The sequence below is a fragment of the Trachemys scripta genome, chromosome 13 (assembly GCF_013100865.1).
Source record: "Trachemys scripta elegans isolate TJP31775 chromosome 13, CAS_Tse_1.0, whole genome shotgun sequence".
In the NCBI taxonomy this organism is placed as follows: Eukaryota; Metazoa; Chordata; order Testudines; family Emydidae; genus Trachemys; species Trachemys scripta.
In genome coordinates this window covers 6,727,915-6,750,763 of record NC_048310.1, presented here as the reverse complement: position 1 = coordinate 6,750,763, position 22,849 = coordinate 6,727,915, and the positions used below count along the sequence as shown (strand labels likewise).

At 39.5% G+C, this 22,849-nt stretch overlaps 1 protein-coding gene across 1 annotated transcript in view; it reads left to right on the top strand.

Moving 5' to 3' along the window:
* BANP (BTG3 associated nuclear protein) overlaps nt 1-22,849 on the top strand; it is a 229,220-nt gene that overhangs the window by 39,250 nt on the left and 167,121 nt on the right. Inside the window, exons 5-6 of the mRNA XM_034788786.1 lie at nt 15,750-15,872; nt 17,196-17,371. Of these exons, the coding sequence (XP_034644677.1) occupies nt 15,750-15,872; nt 17,196-17,371 (299 nt within the window). The remainder of the gene's footprint in view (nt 1-15,749; nt 15,873-17,195; nt 17,372-22,849) is intronic.

Genomic DNA, 22,849 nt, shown 5'->3' with positions numbered 1-22,849 from the left:
AGATTGCACTTTTTGGAGTGATTGCTCATGTTGATTCCAACTAGGTGTATGCGCGCCACATGCACAGTCGTCGGAAAGTTTTTCCCCTAATGGTACCCGTCAGGTTGGCTGTGGAGTCCCCTGGAGTTGCTCCTTCATGGCAGTGTATGTAGGTCCGTGACAACTCTCTGCCTCTTCAGTTCCTTCTTGCCGCCAGTGACGGTCATTGGAGCAGCTCCTCTCTTGCTAACAGCAAGCAATTCCATCCTGGACTTTTTCTCATTACCTGTAAATAGTTAAAAAACTAAGTATGTTAGTTCAAACAGTCCTAGTTAGTTTAGATAAGTTTCAGTTGGGGTCCCCCCCCCACGTTTCCCCGACTGGGGCATGCCTCAGGGTTTCAAACCGTGCGGGTCCTGTCTGAAGCCTATGCCAAAGGGAGAGCCACAGGACTCCTGTCTAAAGTGCTTGAGGGAAGCCCATCAAACGGATAAGTGTAAGATCTGCAGAGGCTTCTGACCCAGGAGACCAAGAAGGAGAGGGACTTTAGGCTGAAACTATTCCTCATGGAGCCAGCCCTTCGTCCCCAGCTGGCACAGGAGGCATCCGACCCCTAGCCCAGCACTTCAGTGTGGAGCATGGTCAGCATCACCCACTATCAGTTCACGGTCCTCCCCTTTGGTCTCTCGACAGCCCCTCGGGTGTTCACCAAGAGCGTGGTGGTTGTGGCAGCCTTCCTGCGGAAGCAGCAAATGCAAGTATTCCCATATCTAGATGACTGACTAATCAAGTGCCGCTCCCAGGCCCAAGTGGAGGACCACATGAGCCTTGTGTGGATGAAGTTCCACAGGCTTGGCCTCATTCTGAATGTGGAAAAGTCAACCATAGCCTCCACTCAGAGAATAGAGTTCATAGGAGCTCTCCTAGACTTCGGTCAGGCAAAGGCATTCCTCCCGGAATCTCGCTTCCTCGCCATGGGCACCATCATAGAGATTTCTCAGAAGATTCCCCACTACTATGGTGTGAAATTGCCTGAAATTGTTTGGACATAGCCTAGATATACAGGCCAAACAGGCTGCCTAGACAAATTGGTCACACTCACTCCTCCAGTCCTCGAGTCCTCCGGTGGTGGCTTGATCCGCAAGCAGTATGTGCAGGAATACCCTTCTCCAGGCCTCAGCCATCGCTGTCCCTAGTCACAGATGTGTCAGCGATGGGATGGGGGGCACACCTAGGAAGATTCAGGACCCAAGGTCTTTGGTCCCAGGCAGAACTTTCGCTGCACATCAACATCAGGGAGCTGCGTGCGGTTCACCTCGCTTGCCAGACGTTTCAAACTCATCTACAGGGCATATGTGTATTGGTATTGACGGACAATACCATAGCAATGTTCTATATAAACAGACATGGTGGTGCTCACTCCTCTCTCCTGTGTCAGGAAGCCCTCAAGCTGTGGAACTTCTGCATTGCCCTCTCCATACATTAGGAGGAATCGTACCTTCTGGGCTTGCAGAATGAACTGGCCAATCACATCAAAAGGTCCTTTCATGGCCACGAGTGGTCCCTCCTCCCGGATGTCGCGATCAACATCTTCCAAAGGTGGGGATTTTCCGGATAGACCTGTTTGCGATATGGCGCAACAGGAAGTATCAACAGTTCTGTTCCTTCCTGAATCACAGCCTGGGCTCGCTCACAGACGCCTTTCTCCTCCTTTGGAATGGGCAGCTGCTGTATGCATTCCCGCCCTTCCCGCTCGTTCACAAGGTCCTGCTGAAAGTCAGACGAGAGGGAGCATCAATAATCTTGATAGCACCAGTATGGCCACGTCAGCACTGGTTCACCACACTCTAGACTTGTCGGTGGACACGTCTATAACTCTGTCCCTGGTCCCGGACTTGATCACATAGGACACTGCTGACATCCCAATCTACAGTCTCTCCACCTCACGACATGGAAACTCCATGGCTGAATCTGTTAGACCTTGCATGCTCAGACTCAGGCTATTTCTATACTACCATGCTAAGTCGACATATGCTACACAACTCCAGCTACGTAAATAACGTAGCTGGAGTCGACTTAGCTTAAGTCGAGTTACCACAGGGCCTACACTGTGGGGGGTCGATGGGAGAAACTCGGCACCACGCCTGCGACCGATTGGCGGAACGGGGTCACCGGTCACCCTCCTGCCGGCACCCGTCCTTGAGACGCGAATCCCCTCAATCGGGGAGATTCTACCGACAATTGGCCCACTCCGACTCCCAGTCCCACTCTAGATCCCGGTACAGGTCAAGCAGTGTGAGGCGTAGATCGCTGGTCTTTTGATGAAGATCCACCGAATGCCGAAGATCCCCAGGGTCCTGCGGGAGGGACTCGTCCCGATTGGAGAGGTCAACGTCGAGGCACAGCGGCCAGCACCACAGTGAGGAGGCCCACCGGGCCAGCTGGTCATGGTCACTCCGCAGTGTCCGCTCTGCTTACGACTCTGGTGCTGATCAGGAGTCCCTGGTAGCCGGACAGGCTCTGGCACCAGTGGTACCGTCAACTTCATCGGCATCACCTCTGGGCCGATGGCCAGCAGCGTGGTACCCCTGGAATCCTTGGGGGTTCACCCGCCTGGTCAGTGGAGGGGACCTCAGATAGGCCATCGGCCCCAGCATCCCGCCCTCCTCCGGAGGTGGAGGCCCCACACAGGAAGATTTCCCCCCCCCCCCCAGGCCCATGAGGACCTAGGGGAGCAGCCAGTTGGACCACCAGGGGATGTGGTGGATTCCTCGGTGCTGGCTACGTCCTCCTCATCGCCAGACGAAGTGATTATGGGTTCCCCTCACCCAGTTCTGCAAGATGACGCCAAGGCGGTTGTCTCTCTAACCTGGTGCTCCAGGCAGTCATCGGACTTACTGTTCAACGTCCTTTGATCCACGGTACCCACTAGAGTGGCTTTACTCCTACACGAGGGGGTATCAAAAATAAGTAATGCCCTATGGCAACCCCCCTCCTCCCTACTACCCATCTCAAAAAGGGCTGAGCGCAAATATTTTGTGCCTGCTAAAGGCCATGAGTATCTCTATACTCATCCGGCCCCAAACTCCCTCGTAGTTGAGACCATTAACCAGAGGGAGAGACAGGGTCAACCTGGGGCTACGCCCAAGAATAAAGACTTGAAGAGACTGGATCTGTTTGAGCAAAAAATATATTAGTCTTCCAGCCTTCAGTTGAGAGTGGCCAACACCAAGCCCTCCTTGGCTGCTATGACTACAATATGTGGCATTCTATGGCCAAATTTGATGTCTCGCTGCTCGAAGGGTCCAAGAAGGAATTCCGGATGATCCTTGAACAGGGCACAGCTGCAGTGAGAGCGACCCTCCCTGCAACCTCGGACGCAGCAGACTCCGCGGCTTGCACCATGGCCTCAGCCATCTCCGTGCGAAGGGCGTCCTGGCTGCTCCGCTTGGGTCTGTTACCAGAGGCTTAGCAATTGATGCGGGACCTCCCCTTCGACGGCCAGACCCCGTTTGCAGAACAGACGGACAGAAAACCGCATGGCCTTAAGGACTCCTGCACTACCCTGAAAACTCTGGGGCTGTACGTTCCCAGTCCAGCCCATAAGCAGTTCAATCCGCAGCAATCTCAGGGCCAAGGGAGTCTTTTCCGCTATTGTTGCACTAAGATGTTAAGGAGCCAAGTATGCAGTAATTTGGTGTCAGGATATCACAAGTCCAGGAAAACATATAACTTCCAATGCAAATGTTTAGTGTTGAGTTTCACACGGCCAATTAAAATAACCACTTAATAACAAAAATTTGTCCACATTTAAGAGAGGAATACAATAATTTATACAAATATGTTGCTGAATGCATCTATCAAAACATTTTGATCTGACCAAGATTTGACCTGGGTTGATTCACATTTCCTAAGCCAATTGCTATTAGTTAAATGGTTTCTAATGAGACATTGTGAATGGTTGTTGAATGATTCAGGTGGCAGTTTATTAATGATGATTCAAGCATTTGAAAGATAAAAACTAAGAACAGATTAGAGTTGATGTTTTTTATTTGGGGCTTGACTTTTAATCAGGCATAAAACAAAAACCTACCTTTAAAAAAGATATTACTTTAAATTCTTTTATCAAATTTAATACTGTTCAGTGAAACTTTTCAGTAATATGAACTTAACATAAACCCTACTTAAAATCTCTGCAGGCTTTAGACTTAGAATGATTTTATTATTTTTTAAAGGAAAAAGAAATCTGAGAAAATAATCTTAATGATAAATAAAGGAATTTACAGAAGGACATAGGTCTGTTTTATAATGGAACACATAGATATGTATAATAGTGCACCAAGAAACAACAGAGTGCTGAACACAAACACACAAAAAATTGACCTTGACATCTCAAAAATGAATCTAGTTTGATTATAAGTAGCCTGAAAATGAAAAACAAGAATAAATTCCTCTGGCTTTCATTAATAAAGATTTGGTAGAGTGACTGGTTTCTAAGATCATACAATAGAAGTGTAGAGATATGAAAGTCCTTGGATTAAAAAACAAAAGCATAGGATTGGATTAGAGGATTTGTGGGTAAATCCTAGTTCCCCCATCAATTATTGGATTCTGTGAATGTTAACAAGTCATGAGTTGAACACTTATGTTAGCCAGGTGTTAGATGTGACTGACTTGGGAGAATGGTTCAAGACAATCCCCTTCATTTATTAATTTATTTCTCCCTCTGTCCAAGTAAATAGAAGGAGGAAATTGTACAGTCTAGTTAGTTTATATTGCTGAGATAAAAATTACATTATTTAGAATAGTGGCTGCAATCCCTGCTATGTAAAATCATCAATATAAATGGCTTCCTTGAGTGTTTGTAAAGTGAAGAAGAGTGACTATTCAAGATAATATAATGTAGCCCTAAAAATTGTGATATAGGTTTGAAAGCAATACAACCATATCTTGGGAGCATATGTTATACACTGGATATTGATTGGGCTATAATATATTAAGTTTATAATAAACAGAAGGGGGCAGAAAATCCTTATATATTAATCTGAGCTTCCGTCATTGAGAGTTTAGAATGTATTGCCAAACATTTTTATGAAAATGTAGAATCAGGTTGAGAACCAATTTTTCAAAGCAACCTTCCTTGAAATTTGCCCCATAAATCAGGGTACTTGCAACTAAGGTACCATAAAAATAGTGAATCAGAAGAGATCATGTTACCAAATCATGACTGAAGGGGATTAACTTTCATCCCTCTTTGGAGGGCATTAGGTGCATAATGTCCAAGTTGTAAATAAATGTGCAGATTATTATGAGTCACACCAGAGTAAGGTGTCTATAACAAATGTCACCCATTACAAATATCTGCCAGAAAACTAATGGTCTGATCTTGTAATTTAATTAAAGTAATATATAAAAGTTCAGGTTTTTTTAAAAAAGGAAGAAGTAATATGGCCCATGAGGGTGTCTTCGGTGGATTTCATTTAATTTCTTTGGGGTAAGTGGATTGAACTTTAGATGAATATGGTGAGACAGCCCAACTTCAGCAAGGTCTGTACAAGAGATTGGTATAGTGCCATATGCCTTAGCTGGCAGTTGATGCCAATTTAATGATACACTTCCAAATGTAAAACACAGCTTATTTGGAATCTGAAAGACTTTCCAAATAGACTTTTTCCTTTCTGTAGCACTGTGCGTTTTCATACATCTTTATCCCACTCTCTCTTTGTTCCACGCTGAAGGGTGAAGTATGAGAAAATGACAGGAAAAACTGCGCATAACTTCTTTTAAAAATTATTTTTATTTTAAAACTGAGCAGCTGTGTTTGTTTAACATCACATACCTTAAGGGCACACACACATGCTCCTGTGCTGGAATGGCAGCATAATTAACCATTTTATAAAATGATGCATTATCATTGTGCTAAGTGTGGATACCTTCATGGTTAAATATGAAAAATAAGATATCTTTCTATAATGCTAATATCAGTGGCTTATGTGCTTAAGGTGTCTTTTAGGTGTAGAACAAATATCGCGCATGTTTGTTATTCCATCTTCATTCTCACACTCTGTCTTCAATTGCTGCACCTTTTCTGGCACTTTCCTTCAAAGGCTACTGTATAAAATTGTTTTTCCCTGGGTAAATCAGTTGCATGGTGAGCTGTGCAGCAAACCTTAAAAATGCCTATCATGTAATCATACTAATCAGTCACTGAGTAGTATTGAAGCTTTACACAAATCTTTGATCTAGGAGTAGAAATATTCTTCTAAAAATATAATATATAAAAATATATACCAATGTGCACATAATGTTTAAAGCAAGTACAGTATTCATTGGGCCTTTTGCATATTACCTTAGTCTAGAGAAGCCTCATTAAACAGTTTTGAAGGAACATATTTAAAATTAAACTCTGGATGTAGTGGGCTCAGGTTGTGCAACTATTGACTTTTCTTGTTTCTTCTGTCCTTGGTGTTTTTTGAATACAATGGCTCCCTCTGACGATAACAGAGATGTTGGCTAAAAAGCCCTCAAATCGAGGATATTAATGGCATGACAGGAATAAAAATGGTCCAGTTAATGCAATAGCATTCACTGAGGCACTGGAAATCTCTGGATAATTTCAAAAAATAAACACAGATGTAATCAAATTTATGGGGGTATTAGTACCCAGGATAATTTGTCCCTTGATAGGAGTATGTCTTTTTTAGATAATAAAGTCTGCATTACTTAGAACTGTGGCTGCATTTTTTGCCCAGGAGAAATCTGGATAGTTAAAGTCTCCCATGAATATTGTAAACTGTGGTTTCAGATACCTTGAGAATTGGTGCAGGAATTTTTCATTTTCTCTCTTCTACACTCTCTTGATGGATGATAACTTATATGTTCTGTGATGCCTCTTTGGTTTCATTCCTTGTCTCCTTACCTGAATAATTTTACTATCACATTCTGTTTAGTTGAATCTGTCTGACACTGCAGATATTTTTGAAATTTAAAATGTGTAGCCACCCTTTTGCGTCTTCACTTTTTTACATCTATGTTGATATTTTGGTTATCTGAATCAGCTGATAGGTTTGTGGCATGCCCATCAGATCACTATTAGTTCTTGCTATTTATTGTACTCCTTGCATATGAAGCTCTTTGACACAGGAACTGACTTTTTGTTATATGTTGGGCTCATAGCTATAGATTCTAAAATGAGAGAAGGTTAAAAAAAACTGGGCATGTTTTGTCTTGACAAAAGTAGACTGAGGAGGGACCTGAAAAGTCTTAAAATATGATAAGGGCTGTTACAAAGAAGATGGTTCTCAATTGTTCTCCATGGGAGAGACAATATGAGTGAGGTAATATCTTTTATAGGAGCAACTTCTGTTGGTGAAAGAGACAAGCTTTTGCGCTACACAGAGCTTTTCTTTAGATCTTTGTATAGTCTGAAAGCTTGTCTCTTTCACCAACAGAAGTTGTTCCAAAAAAAGGTATTACCTCATCAACCTTGTCTCTCTCTTAGCTGTGTTTGGTCCCAGGATATAACAACTCTGCAAATAATGTTCTCCATGTCCACTGAAGGTAGGACAAGAAGTAATGGGCTTAATATGTCGCAAGGGAGATTTAGGTTAGATATCAGGAAAAACTTTCTAACTATAAGGATAGTTGAGCATTAGAATAGGCTTCCACGGAATGTTGTGGAATCCCTATCATTGGATGATTTTAACAACAGGTTAGACAAACACCTGTCAGAGATGGTATAGGTGTACTTGGTTCTCAATGCAGGGGGTTGGACTAGATGACCTCTTGAGGTTCCTTCCAGCCCTACATTTCTATGATTCTATGCTACCACAATAAAAACAATAATATTTTTAGGTGGAGACTAGCGAATATAAACACATCTTCTTTCTCAAAGGTACTCTAACATTCTGTGAACCTAGAATCCTCCTCCTCTATGCTGGTCTCTCTTGTCAGTCATTCTTTCCTCTCACTCAGTGTGGAAGGATATCAAAGAAGTTCCTCTTCACTGTCTTTGTTTCACTCCAGTTGCCAGATTCATAGACTTTCCGGGTTGGAAGGGACCTCAGGAGGTCATCTTGTCCAACCCCCTGCTTAAAGCAGGACCAATCCCCAGACAGATTTTTACTCCAGTTCCCTAAATGACCCCCTCAAGGATTGAACTCACAACCCTGGGTTTAGCAGGCCAATGCTCAAACCACTGAGCTATCCCTCCTTCCCAAAGTTATCTGTGATCTTGGCCAGATTTACAAAAGCATTTAGCAGATAGGTGCCTAGTGGGATTCATAAAAGTGCGTAACCTGCTATCTGTATCTTTAGGCACCTGAATACCTTTGTAAATTTGCCCTCTTATCCTGTCTTCCTTTTCTTGCATTTTTTGTTTCCATATGGACTGTAATTTTTGGAAGTCTACCTTCGTTCTGCAGTGTCCTCCACTCTTATCATATATCTCCTATTCCAGTACCAGGAGCCAGTATACCATTCTGTACACTTGATCTGTAATCCAGGTAAGTCTGGCCAACTCCTTTCCTATGAAGAATTATGTATACCTCTTCCTTAGTGGGAAAGCTAGTGAGGATGAGATCAACCTTTCTGATCCCTAGTTGCAGATGATCTTCAATGGGCTGCATTACCTGACTATAACTCAGAAATTTAAGGCTCAGGGGATGGTTAACAGCCATACATTTCTTTTTATGTTTTGGTCAAAGATTTAGTTACTCTAATGTTTTCATTTTATATATAGCCATATCTATATATATCAGGTTTTGTTCACCTTAAGTTACAAGTTAGTAATATGTATTGTTCTATTTTTGCAACCTTCACCTGTCTCTGCCTAACAGTAGAATTTTAATAGTTAAAGGAGTTAATACAATTTCTGATTGTTTTAAAATAGCCCAGTTTTCTTAAACTCTGCCTCTGTCAATTGTAACACTGTCCAGAGCTACTGTTTTTTTCTATTTCTCTATATCACCAGTCAAGAGCTGAGGCCAAAGGGTTCTTTGGAGACCATATATTGCTGTAAATTTAATTTTCAAAGCACTTCAGTTGTGTTAACAATAACCGGAGTAATGAAGAAAATGTATGACAGTTGTATTTATAGACACACAGGTATTGTAAACCCCCTTAAGTAAGCAGCCTTTTTTTTTTTTTGTGGTGGTAGGATCCTCGGGTCCCTTGTACCATCATCGTACTATTGCTTAGTGGGTAAACTTTTTGAAATTTTCATTTATGAATGGTTACAGTGGACCATGCCAATGTATTAAATGGCACCCCTCAGAGAACAATAAACCAAAACAGACTTTGTTTAAACAGCTTTCTTCATTGGTTTGTGAAATTTGTCTTGAAACCAGTAAATCATCTCTGTGTGCTTGTCAACCAGTTCAAAGGCTCTCTGTGTGTAGCTAAGGCTGACTGTAACACCAGCCTTTGTACATAAACTCTGCATAAATGTCTTTTGTAATTTGGAAAATCTCTGGTTCTAACTTACATATTTGAGCTGAAAATATCAGAATGCTTAAAATGTTAACACTGTTTTAATAAATGCTGTTTTTTGCTTTGCCTTTTTGTACTATCAATTGCCTACAACTTCATAAATCTGTTAAATACATAAGTTACTCTTGGATGATGGCTGGTGTACTTTGGCCCCTGTCTGTAAAGAACCTAATCATAAATGCTATCTTTATAAAGTCTGGCATTCTGTGATACTCCAGATGCTAGGGACTCAAAGATAATTTTCAATGACTGAACCCTTGTTACATTTTATGAATAAAATTATAGTTCTGGATGACAGTCAGCTGTGGCCGGGGGATGAGAGATGTAGATGACAAGGCTGCTTCAAGCATTAGTTACTGAATGTCTGCCGGATGGAGCTTTTGACACCTCATCCTCTAGACATCAGCTTGTTATTTTCCTTTACTGTGGTGCATGATGCATTCATGTGCATGATCTTTCCTCTCTGGGACTTTAGGGACCTGATTTTTTTAAAAAATTTGGATTTGTGCATTGCTTTGCAAGTAATGCAAATCCCCAAGTCATGGATTTCCCCATTCACTGGTAGTTGGGAAATCTCAAGTGCTTGTACAATTCCTGTTAGAAAGATCAGCCTAGAGTAGAAGAACCCTGTGAATGAAAGCAGTGTTGACCAAGATAAAAAAAAAACAGTAATCTGCTGATCAGAAGAAGTGAAAAGATCTGTAAGAACAGATATTCTTCTTAAAGATGCACTCGGGTACCAGTGAAAGAAAAAAGGTGTGGATAAAGAAAGAGTTAAATTTTTAAAATGTTTTCCTGTACATTACTTATTTGTTTCCTTGTGGGTGCAGTTCTCTGATTTGTGCATGCATATGTGGGATTGTACATGCAGAGTAGGCTCAAAGAGTCTGTCAAAACATGGGGCTATGTAAGTTCCCCTCCGCCCATCCTACTTTCCTTACCAGTTGGAGTTTTGCTATAAATATCTCATCAGTCTATATAAGTGTGTCTAAGGATGCAAAAAGAGAAACTGCCTGTCTGAAATGTTCCTGTCTCAGTTTTTCCATAACTCATTTCCATCCATCTGGAGAAACTCTTGATCTTGTACATTATGGGAGATGAAATGTCAGTTGGTTCCTACTGTTTTATTTTTCTCTCCTAATTAGAAAACTAATCTGGGAAGGGGAGGAGATGTTGGTTTTAACGGTGGCAAAAGTTCTCTTCTTTTATTGTCTGCATTCTGTATGATTGAAAGGTGATTGTCCAAGAAAAAACAACAGCTAAGACTGATGGATATGAGTCATACATTTTCCGTGTTAAAAATTACCTTTGGCAGGAACTTTCCTTTGCAAAGTGTACAAGGTTCTTTTGTTTTTTAAAAAGTCAGAGACCAAAATATGAATACTTGAAAATAATTATATTACTTGAAAATCATTATATTTCATGTTCATTATTTATATAAATAATATTTTGTTTGGAGGTGTCATGGATTGTTGACCTGGTAATTTTTTTTTTCAATCCATAAATATGTATTTACCTATAGACAATGTAGATTTTTTTTAAAGAAATTGTTATTGTATTCAGAGTTCAAAAAATAGCTATGAGTATTTTCTTTCCATACTTCCTCAGCTCCCTAATCTGTCCCCAAAAGTGTATATGCTGGCAGCATTGATAGGAAGAGTTGTCTCATTCTTCCTTTTGCTAGTTGATCTTTCTATAGTAACACAGGAGTCAACATCACATTATTATTCATCTTCATTGATGAATGTGCAGCTTCTGAGAAGCTCTGTCAGTTTCTGCACTGAATGTTTAGTCTGTTTATTCTGCTTCCTACTTAACTATGGAAGAGGAACAATTTTAATAGGCCTATCTAAAGATGATAATAAAATGTTATAATATTTTCCTCTTTCAGAGCTCCTAAGGCTAGCTGTGCCCAGGATTTTCATAGAATCATAGAATTGTAGGACTGGAAGGGACCTCAAGAGGTCTTCTAGTCCCGTTCCCTGCACCCAAGGCAGGACTAAGTATCATCTAGACCATCTTTGTCTAGCCTGCTCTTAAAAATCTCCAATGATGGAGATTCCAGAACTTCCCTAGGCAATTTATTCCTGTGCTTAACTACCCTGACAGTTAGGAAGTTTTTCCTAATTTCCAACCTAAACTGCCCTTGCTGCAATTTACACTCATTGCTCCTTGTCCTATCCTCAGAGCTTAACGAGAACAATATTTCTCCCTCCTCCTTGTAATAACATTTTATGTACATAAAAACTGTTATCATGTTCCTCCTCAGTCTTCTCTTCTCCAGACTAAACAAACCCAAGTTTTTCAATCTTTTGGTGTAGAGCTCGTTGGTAGTTTTGTAGGTATTGTGCAGACTTCTTCATATTGTCCCTGAAAACCTTCATCCGAAGGTCCTGTTCTCTTCTAGATTTTGCATTTTTTCTCTTGCAAGTGCAGAATTGAATTCTCTTTGAGAATAGTTCTGTAGATAGCTGTTCAGAATGCTGTGGTATTGTGATTTGTTTATTTTAATAAAAAAGCCCTGGCATCTTGGAGGATGGAGGAGTGTTTGTAAAGGGGCTTTATTCCACAAACTGATCTATGAAGGCACACTCTTGTGTCTGTGTAGTGTCCCATAGATTTCAGTGGAATTCCATGCAAGGGGGCCTCCGGTGTGGAGCAAGTTATAGGATTGAGGCATGGTGTGTAACTGTTGTCTCTTAAAAAAGTCATTATGCTTGCAGATTGGTAAAGTGGCCTAAATCATAAACTCCTTTATCTCCCAAATAGGTAATTGCTTGGGCTTGAAAACATCAGCCCAGAATAAACTTCATCTGGTATAAAGTACAGCAGCCTACCTCAGCAACATGTATTGCCAAGAGCACATCAGCCACTCTGTTGGCTCCCCTATAGGATACTGATCTAAATTTAAGATCTCGATCAAGTTATTTTTGAGGTTCTGAATGGACAAGAACCAGGTTACCTAAAGGATTTGCCTCATCCTCCGGACATGGATTGCCCTCGACAGCTCCACTCCTCAGGAATGGTAGACTGCATTAAGAATTGTAAACTCCTTCATCTTTAGGACCAATGTCAAATTCAATAAGTAATACAAGTGTCTTTGGACTAGTAGATGAAAAGTTTCTGTTTCCATGTTCTGTATCTACCACCAGTATTTCCTGGCACTAGATGGGGAGCTATGTACTGTTATTCTGAAACCAGATGTAGCCTCCCCACATTGTTAAATTAGCCAGTGCCAAAGGGTTAATAAATCTGTGTCTGGATTAGTAACCCTGGGTTTAGTGCTTCCAGATAGAGCCTCTTTCTAGCTTTTTTTGTTTGTTTTTGGTTTTGCTGTGACCCAGTTTCCTCCCCAGAGAGACTATTGTCCCCAGCAATTGTTGAAGTGGAGTAGCTATTTAGTTCCAAAAGGATAACATAATACACACAATTTGGCAGTTGCTTGCTTACAAGGACTTAATCATGGTAATTGTACATGGTGTCTGTATAAGTCTGTGTGTGCACCATGATATACAGCACTTTTTCAACAAAAGCATGTTTAGTGGCCATTCAAGGAGTATAGTGGCTTAAAATCCAAATCACCGTGGCTATCGCCTCACTACTTGTATTCCATGTAACCCATTTGGCCAAATTAATCCCTGGTGTAAGACCACTGATTTAATGGGCTTTTACTGGGGACAAATGTGGCCTGATACATAAACACTGAATGAAGCAACCATGAGCATGCTGTGGTGCTATTGCAGAAGAGGTGGGGTAAACAAAAAATTGCAGTGTATTTGCAAAGCAAAATTCACCCCAGTACTGAGGAGCCAACACACTATGTGGCTCTTAAATCCAATGTTAATGGCTTATATTGGGTTTCCTCTCCATTCATTTTTAAGTTTGCTTATGTTAACTAAACTCCACCAGGCACACTTTAAAATGCTCTTAAAAATGAATTAGTTATTTTCTTAAAAAATAGGTTTTTCCCATGTTATATCAATTCTGAGTTCTAAGACTCTGGGGTGTGGGGAAGAAAGCCTGAGGACTTCATAAATAGAAGCTTAATTTTACTGCATTTATCTCTATAGCTGCAATTAATTATTCAGCGTATCCATTAAAAATTAAACCTTAGTAAGTGACACTTTTAAACATGCATTCAAAATTTATTGAAATGGGGGAAATGATGATAAAAAGAAAATAAAAGAAAAATAAAATGTCTTAAAAGAGCCTCAATCTGTCCTTAAAAACTTCAGTATATAATCTGTAGTACATATAAAAGGTGGAAGCGGAGGGGAATAGAGCCGGGAAGCAATGGGAAGGAGTGGGTAGAGCAGGGCAGCTTCCAGTGTTGCTAACTTTCATGATTTTATTGAGAGTTTCATGATATTCACTGCTTTCTTAAAACTGCAGCTGCTGAAATCACGAGATTACATGAGAATCTGAGCTTTTGTTAGATAAAAATTCTAATTACATAGTCATGGAGAAATGCTTGAAAATGTGACTTGAGTGCACCATAAACACTCAGAACCCAGAAAGCAAATAAAAAGAATTTCAAATGCATTATTTAAAACAATCTCATGATTTTAGGCCAGTCTTGTGATCTTTTGAGACCTGACTCATTTTAAACGTTTGGGGTTGGCACATACAAGGCCCAGTACATTCTGTACTTGTTCACAGTTCGATTAAACCCCCTCCAGAGCGTGTGAGGTTCATAGGGCTTCAGAGCCAACAGATGGTTGTCAATCTATAATTAATCCCATTTGTTATGGGCAACAGATACAATTATACATAGATTACACACACATCCCTTGGCAGTGGAGCTAGAATGCTGTTCTTTTAGCTCATAAAACACAGACTTCCATCATGAGAGATAAAGAACAACTCCCTTAATTTACGGTTAGTTCTTGTAGTATGTGGCTTATCGTTTCTGTAGGCCAGTCATGAAAGGGGTGACATCACATGCATATGGAGACGTACATATACACACACAAACATACAGTATGTCACAGCTGAAATAGATAGAATATTGCTATCAGATTGCTCATGTTATTTCTTATGTGTGATTCTAATATCTGGCAGACTAAAGTTAAGAAAAATAAATAAATATCAGTGATATTTTTCAGATGTTGACCAATAAAAAACAATAGAAAAAGTGTGTACAGTGATGAGAAATTAGCTAGTCTTCTCTTGCCACCCCAGCAGGGGAAAATGTGTGTGTGTTTTAAGCCTATCATTGAGTATAATGAAAACATTTAGTTTTTCACACCAAAACTATCCCATACTTTTGAAAGATTTTTGTAATGGCATGAGAATAATAGGATGATGATAATCTCTGAAACCAATTAAAATAATAAACTGCATGCCAAATAAGTTTATTTACTTTACCTTTGTTTTTACGTTAACCCAAAATGTTACCCTATGCATTTTTTGTTTGGATCATGGAATTCTTAACAGATTTTTTTTGCACATTAAATACACGCAAACAATGGTCTAGTCCCATCAGTAACTAAAATTAGAGTCTTTTCCCTTTTCTCCGTTCTGTCCCCATGTCCTAAAAAAAATAGATTTGTTAGAAGATCAGATGTCTTCTCGGTTAAGCCCATCAGCTCAGTTTACAGCAGAATGCCTTTCCCCTCCTTTTCCTTTGGGGGAAATATTCCATTAAAATGTTGCTTTTTATTATACAATGGCCAGTTTACCTCACAAAATCTTCACCCTTGTAATAGTATCAGAGGGGTAGCCGTGTTAGTCTGAATCTGTAAAAAGCAACAGAGGGTCCTGTGGCACCTTTGAGACTAACAGAAGTACTGGGAGCATAAGCTTTCGTGGGTAAGAACCTCACTTCTTCAGATGCAAGAAGTGAGGTTCTTACCCACGAAAGCTTATGCTCCCAGTACTTCTGTTAGTCTCAAAGGTGCCACAGGACCCTGTTACCCTTGTAATAATTCTCCAAAGCAGAAATTTGAGGGCTCTTAGTAACTTTTTTTGTTTACAGACTTCCTCCTGGTTATCTTGAGTTGATAAATTCTTTATCACCCTGGAAGGGGTCACAGACTGTTAATAATTTCGGTGAAGCAGTCAGTCCCTTGGACTGTATGGATGTCAAATATGTGGATTACAAGCGGTAGCATTTGATACATAGTAAATAGCTCTGATGTTGGGGGTGGGGGGAAAACAAACCCAGACACAGCCTTTCAGTTTTAGTGTACGAGTTCATTTAAATACAAAGACTGGCTTAATGTATTATTTTAAAAGGTTTGCTTCTTTACATTCTATTTCTCTCTGATTTTGTCTTGTAGTGTTGTCCCACAGACTACAGTTATACTGAACAATGATCGGCAGAATTCAATAGTAGCCAAGATGGTTGGGCAGGAAGAGCCATTGAGCAGAACAGCGGATTCTCTGGAAAATATCCTTAGCAAGTTAGTAGCAACAAGTGCAATCCTTCCCCTACATGTCATTCGTTCTTACAGGAAATCCAATCTACTGCAATTACAAGTGCCAAATAAGAACATCCGAGGCAACTGAGCTTGAGGAAAAACTATTCACAAAGTAGTGAAAAGGGCCAAATTGGCAGCCCGGCATAGCAAAGTCATCTCTCAACAGAACAGGTACAGCGCAGTACCTCAACCTTGTGATGAGTTTTGCGATGTCGACTCTTGTCCACTTTGAACTGTACTGAGACCTCCCAACTCATTAACGAAAGGACATTCAGTGGCCGTCCGTGGTAATAACTTTTGTTCTGGCCAAGGCTGGATTTGACCTCGTTACTTGAAAACAAAGGCTCAGTACAGAAAACTGTTTGAAGTAACAAGCCATGCTAATTTAACAGTTATGTAAAGAAGTTTCTTTATACTTATTGGTTATAGGTTGTGTATAGACATTTCATTGATAACATTTTCAAATAGACTTAAACAGCAAACTACCTTCTGAGCAATTAACATTAGATAGTAACTATAAAGCAAGCCAAAGAACACTTACTTTTAAACAAATATTGACACTTACAAAAGGTTTTCATCTTCTAATGCCTTTAATGTATTTGTGAATAATATGTATAGCTTTTTTGTGCAATTTGTATAACGTTAACACATGGAAATTTATTTTAGAAAGTTGGGGTTATTGTTAAAATTTCTGACATCTGTACAGAACATGTTTCTTTCTATAAACTTTCCTAGCTCTTTTTGGAGGCTAATGGAGTCAGTTGAGATGTCTTCAGTTCATTCATGCCATACAATTAATACAATATATATTTTATTTAAAGCTTGCTTAACTGAATAGCTAAAAGCTATGGAAGGAAATTAGTCAATTCAGTTTTCTATAAATTGTCCTTCATCTGAACCAGAGGCAAATGGATTTATTTTTATTTAATGTCCTACAGGGAGTCATGTTTTGATGCTTTCTGAAGAAGAAACAAAATTCTTGTGTAGCTTCTCGTGTATTAATTTTTGTTAATATCAAAACATTTTGGGGTTTTATGTTAACTTAATTTGCAGAAATATAGTATGTAATTCATTACTTGATGTCAAACACCTGCTGAATGCAAACAGTTTTAGGGTTATTCTGCTACTGAAGACTTTTTAGCTAGGTAGCTCTTAATCTAGACAGACTAGCTTTTACAAGAAAAGTCATATAATCAGTAAGAAATCAAGTTTTAATATTTTTTAATGCACTAGTAACAGTATATTACATTCTTCAAGTCTAGAATCGTGCCTTGCCAAAGTGTGAATTCTTCTTTTCTTTCTCAGTGCTGTTCCTGGTCGTAGACAGAACACCATTGTGGTGAAGGTGCCAGGGCACGATGACAGCCACAATGAAGATGGAGAGAGTGGGTCTGAGGCCAGTGACTCAGTTTCCAACAGTGGCCAGTTAGGAAGCCAAAGTATTGGGAACAATGTTACTCTTATTACACTGAACTCTGAAGGTATGTGATCAAACTGTAAGGCCATTTGAGCAAAATGAGCAGGATGGAGGAATGAGCTAAAATTCTATCAGAAGCTCTTGAGATCATGTCACAGTTCAGTCCTTAAAGAACTATGAAAAAATGTTGAAGTGACCTATCCTATAGGAAGCATCAGATAGGACCGAGTAACAAGCCAAAATAATTCAGTTTCCTTTAACTTTCTGTTCACTTTTCTAGGCAAAAGAGCAAATTAAGTGAATTTGTAATACTCAATAGGCATGCCCCAGAGCACAGTCCTTGATTTAACAGACTCTTTTGCATTAGCAGTATAAGAACACTTAATTTCAATGTTTTTAAATTTAAAGATTTGCAAAATGATAGCTAAATACTTTGGTCCTATCTCAAAGTTGAAATAGAGAGCTAGGGAAATAACTGCATTCTCTGGGAAGCATCAAAATGTCCCAATTCATTGCCTCCCGTAACTTCTTATGCCATTCTACTGATGCTGAATTCTTCTGAAAGTAAACCGTTAGTTATTTTGGAAACTCTAAATAGTTTTTTAACAGGAAATTCCTATAAAAATGTATTGTTTATAGGATAGTTCTGTCAACAGTTTCACAGTTTTCTACAACCTCTACACAACCCAAAATCTCTACAAAACAAAGACAGTGGAATATAACACTTTGAAATGTGTCTTCTGTAGACAATCTGTTATATATTGTAAGTACTTATGGTATTAAAATACAGAGTGAATGCTAGCTGCTATATTTTATGCAATCACAAAAATGATGAAACTATAAAACAATTAGAAGGACACACGTTTTAGGTGAAAAGTGTCATGTAAGTTAAAAAAAAAAAAAAAGATCACAATAAATCATAGGTTTTTTTATAATTGGTCTGATTAATCATGTCACTAATTTTTAAACAGAGGCCTGTAATTTGAACCTTAGACCAGAGTATTTTAATTAAGATAATTATCCACCAACTCTTATTTTATTGAATTCATAAGTGAACCATTCCTTATATTTATTTCATATATGTTAGTTTGTATTTATATTCATGCACCACAGGGGAATATATTAGTATTTGGGTACTCAATTTATCACATCTTAATCCCTGATTTTTCAGAAAATGATGACCATCTACCCTCTGAAAAACAGGTCCCTTTAATGTATCTTACACTGAGCACCCAAAAACTGAGGCTCTCAGAATGACTAGCCACTTTTGAAAATGTTGGCCCATGCTATTTGGGGCAGAGACTGTACATATTTAATATATACATAGGTTATTGTCACTACCAGAAATAAATGAATAATGGTTTGACTATTTCTCATGGAGAGCTTCTTGACTCTTCCAACCTCTGACATGTCTCCTGTGGCAAAATCTGCGTCCAAAAAGTAGTTTTTATTGGGGAGAAAGACAGGGGATCCAAATTTTGAAGCACCCACATTACAAAATAGGCTGGCTGAGGATAGTAATGGCATTGCCATTTGAAAAATCAGGTCCTGTAGCAATGGGACTTGGAATACTTTATTTGTGCAGTTGCTGATGTTTTTGGCAATTTATTTATTTATGTATGTTAAGAAATTGAGTTTCACTGTTCTGGTGTTTACAGAGTCAAATTCTTCTATCTGACACATATGTTCATGTCCTATTGGCTCCCATTGTGAGGACATTTGTTCATACTTTGTGGATAAAATCATGTGGAGTTAGTCCCGAGCTGACTGCTTCATCAGGGTCAGGAAATATCTTAAAGGACGAATGCCAAGTCATCTGCTCTCAAGTTTCAGCCAGTGTCACTCTCTGAGATACTAGATGTGTTGGGTGTACTTCAGTTTTACAGTCCATGTTCTGGACACGTGTGTTCTTCCTCGCTGGAAAAAGCCATTGAGAAGGAGGCTCAGTCAGATAAGACTGAGGCTTATATTGGTTAGCTGGGGGAAGCAACTGGAAGATGTGGCACTGATGGCATTTGGCATTCTGATTGCTGTTTTATTGTTTCTTTTCACAATGTGGAATTCTGATTAGATCTCTGGCTGCTGCTAGATGATTTGGTAGGAGGAACGGTTAGGAGCGCGTTTTCCATTTACCAATGCCTAGGAGGGTTGTGACTGTTCAACTGGACCTTGCGACTGTCAGAAGTGCCTTTGTCACTTTGAGATTGGATTAGTGCAGTATGTTGCACGTGGGGCTACATCTTAAATACATCCAGAAACTAAACCTGGTGCAGAATTTGGCAGCTTATTTGCTCTAAGCAGTGAGCGTTTTACACCAGTGCTCCATGATCTGCAGTGGCTGCCATTTGGTTTCTGGGTGGAGTTTAAGGTCCTGGTTTTGACGTAGAAAGCCCTGAATGGCATAGGATCTGCCTACCACTCTCCTCCATGCCACATTTGTGGCCTGCAAAGATATTAAATTTGGAGTTCCTTCAGTATAAAAGATGGGAGCTGCAGACATGGTGTTCTCAATCAGGGCCCCTTTGTATATACCTTCATTGGAGCTAGGGGGCTCATGCTAAAAATAGCTGTGTGGATGTTGCGGCACCAGCAGAGGCTTGGAATAGCCACCTGATATCGGACACAGGAAGTAGAGTGAGCTTGAGCTCCAGTGGCTAGACCAGCTTCGGTTGGTGCTGCTATGCCCACTCAGCTATTAGCATGCAAGCACAAGCCTTGCTAAAACAGGTCTCTCTACCTGGGCTGGGGGGCTTGCTCCCAGCTGCAATGTAGACATATGCCTTGACTTTGGAACTCATTTTCACCTCCTTCATTTACTTTTGTCTGAGTCTGTTGACCAGTAGAGTGTACTGCAAACTCTTTGTCAGTTATTTGTTCCAGGGACGAAGTTTCTAATACTATGAAAATATTTGTTGCAATCTGCCCTCTTTGACATGCTTGTTTGGCATAGGTTTGTACAGAGACAGATGTTGGCCTTTTATGTGATTGTTGTATATGTAAATGTAGGTGAAACAGCTAATCCATTAATGTCTCGCATCCGATTTACCTTGGACCTTTGGTAGAATCATCCATTAAAAATCTCTCTGAGGTTTATGAATGCTTTGAGAAATGGATTAGCAATTCCCCTTCTGCCCCTCCTTCACGGCAAGATTACTCGGCTGTAGAGAATACTAAGGAAACGAGTTTACCATATGTCACAGAAATTAAATGATTAATGAGAAAAGTTCTGCAGAATGATAGATCTGTCTTGCAGATTCATTTTCGTTGCTGATAAAAGCTAAAAGTTGCAGTTTATTCTTATATTTTGCAAAGAGCAGATTTTTGAATGGCAAAAGTTGTTCAGAGAAATCTTGAATGATCATAAAAATTTGTACTATTTCTTGAGAGGCCAAAATGGCACAGAACAAATAAGCCTATCTAGTGGCAACAAAAATTACCTAATCCTATCTACTTTACAAAAATAATCATGTTTAAACAGGTTTATGAAATGCTATGGTTTCTGTCAAAGGATAGTCCCAATCCTGTAAAGGGATCCACGTGGACTGACCATTGTGGACCTGCAGAGATATAAGGGTCTGTCATTGCCCGTTTAGATGCCTTTGCAGGAACAGCATCTATATGATAACATTATATTACTTGTCAGTATATACAAAAACCATGTTATAACCATGTTGAAGAGCCATGTTTTAGCTCTTGTAGATGACTAGACTAAAACATAGTTTTCCAATATGATTGTAACATGTTTTTTTCTATCCACAGAGGCAAGAATAAACCATGTTAAACATAGTTTGGGCACAACCGGCTTTGAATATGGTAATTTATGTTGTGACAGTGTGGATAAGGCCAAAATTCTGTCAAGACATACCACAGGCTTTCAAGACATATCACGCAATAATCCTATCTGGGGGATGTTACTGTGCCTCATTCCTTGTAGCTTGTGATGCTTCATAAACTAACCTGGAAATTATTTCAAGTCACTATATCTAGAGACTCAGCACTACGGAACGGATACTTGTAAGGTGCTGAATGTCTCCTCAGAGGCAAGGGGATTTAGCACCTTGAAGAATCAGGTTCATAGTATTGGATAACCACATATTTAGGTGTTTGTTCGCTGTTTACATAGGCCATTTCCCCTACCCAATAGTCTTTCTCAGTCTTAGCAACACAGTTTGTGCTCCATATCTGAAAAATCCGGGTATTACTAGAGGTGCACTGAATCAAACCCCCAGATTCAAGAAGCTCCAAGTCATGAATTTTGAAGCTTGTTTTTATTAATAGTTATTCAAAATAGTTTTGTATGTGCAGTAAAGGATAGTCTTTGTTTCTTAATAAAACAGTCTGCTTTAAAAAAAATCATAAAACCCTAAGGTATTAACCCATATTATAAATACAAATTATTGCCTGCAGAATTTCAGTTTTAAAAATTTTGCAGTAATTTATATGAAAAAAAGCATTTGAAAGTGACACGCTTTTAATTTTTATATGTTAAATTTCATCCCCTTAAAATGGGGCTCACAGTGGAAATACTGACGACTTAGTGAAATACAAATGGGACTGTAGTAATAAAACTGGTGCATATGAAGTAATCATGCTGTATTGAAGATAAAGCTCAACAACATGTGTTTTTTGGAGAACAATATCGGTCAAGAAATTCCCAGTGTGAGTCCGTATTAAACAGGCTGAAAGACTTATTTTAAATAATAACCATTACTTTCTCATGTTCTTACATTAATCCCATATTTTTTGGCATAGAAAATAGCAGGTGCATCCTTAATTAGTCCACTAAGAAATAACATTCTTTATACTGAACTCATATTTTACCCCTCAGCTATTAATAACACTGTCAGCAAAGATTAGCCTATTGTCATTTTGAGTGTAGGCTTAATAAAGAGTGTGTCTTGTACAGTATATAACATCTTAGTTACAGCCTGAGTTTATCTCTTGGGAGATCAGAGAAGCGTGGTGTGTGAGGATTGGTTGTATGAAGAGTAGTACAAGGACATGGCGAAATATTTTAGATTAAAAACCATGTGTCTGAGGATGCGTGATCAAGTAATGTTGATGCAAGTTGGAAACCTTTATTCCAGAGTGTCTCTTTTGGAGAGACTACCTCTTCCAGAAATAATATTGTAAAAATAAACGCCACTGGTTTGCTAAGTGATTAAATATGGGTAGTGAATCAACTTAAAAATGGTGCTTTGTTTGGGCCTTCCGTTTCTGGAGTTCTGGGTTTAAGCCTTCATTTGATTACTAAGTGAAAATAAGTTTGTGCTTACCTTAGTCCACATCAGAAAATCCCCCATTCAGTTTGGCATCACTAATAGTCTCATACTAGAAGGGCTTTAGACTGGAATAGCAACTGTGGCAGTGCTGATGACGGGTTAGGCTCACATCTTGGGTTGTGTGTGGAAGCTGCACAGAAACTGCTTATGCTAGCCGGTGTCATTAATCTTTTTGCTTTCATGGACATCAAATGTACACATATTTAACAAAAAAAGGTTTAAAAACCTCCTTGAATCATTTCTACTTATAGCTGCCCAAT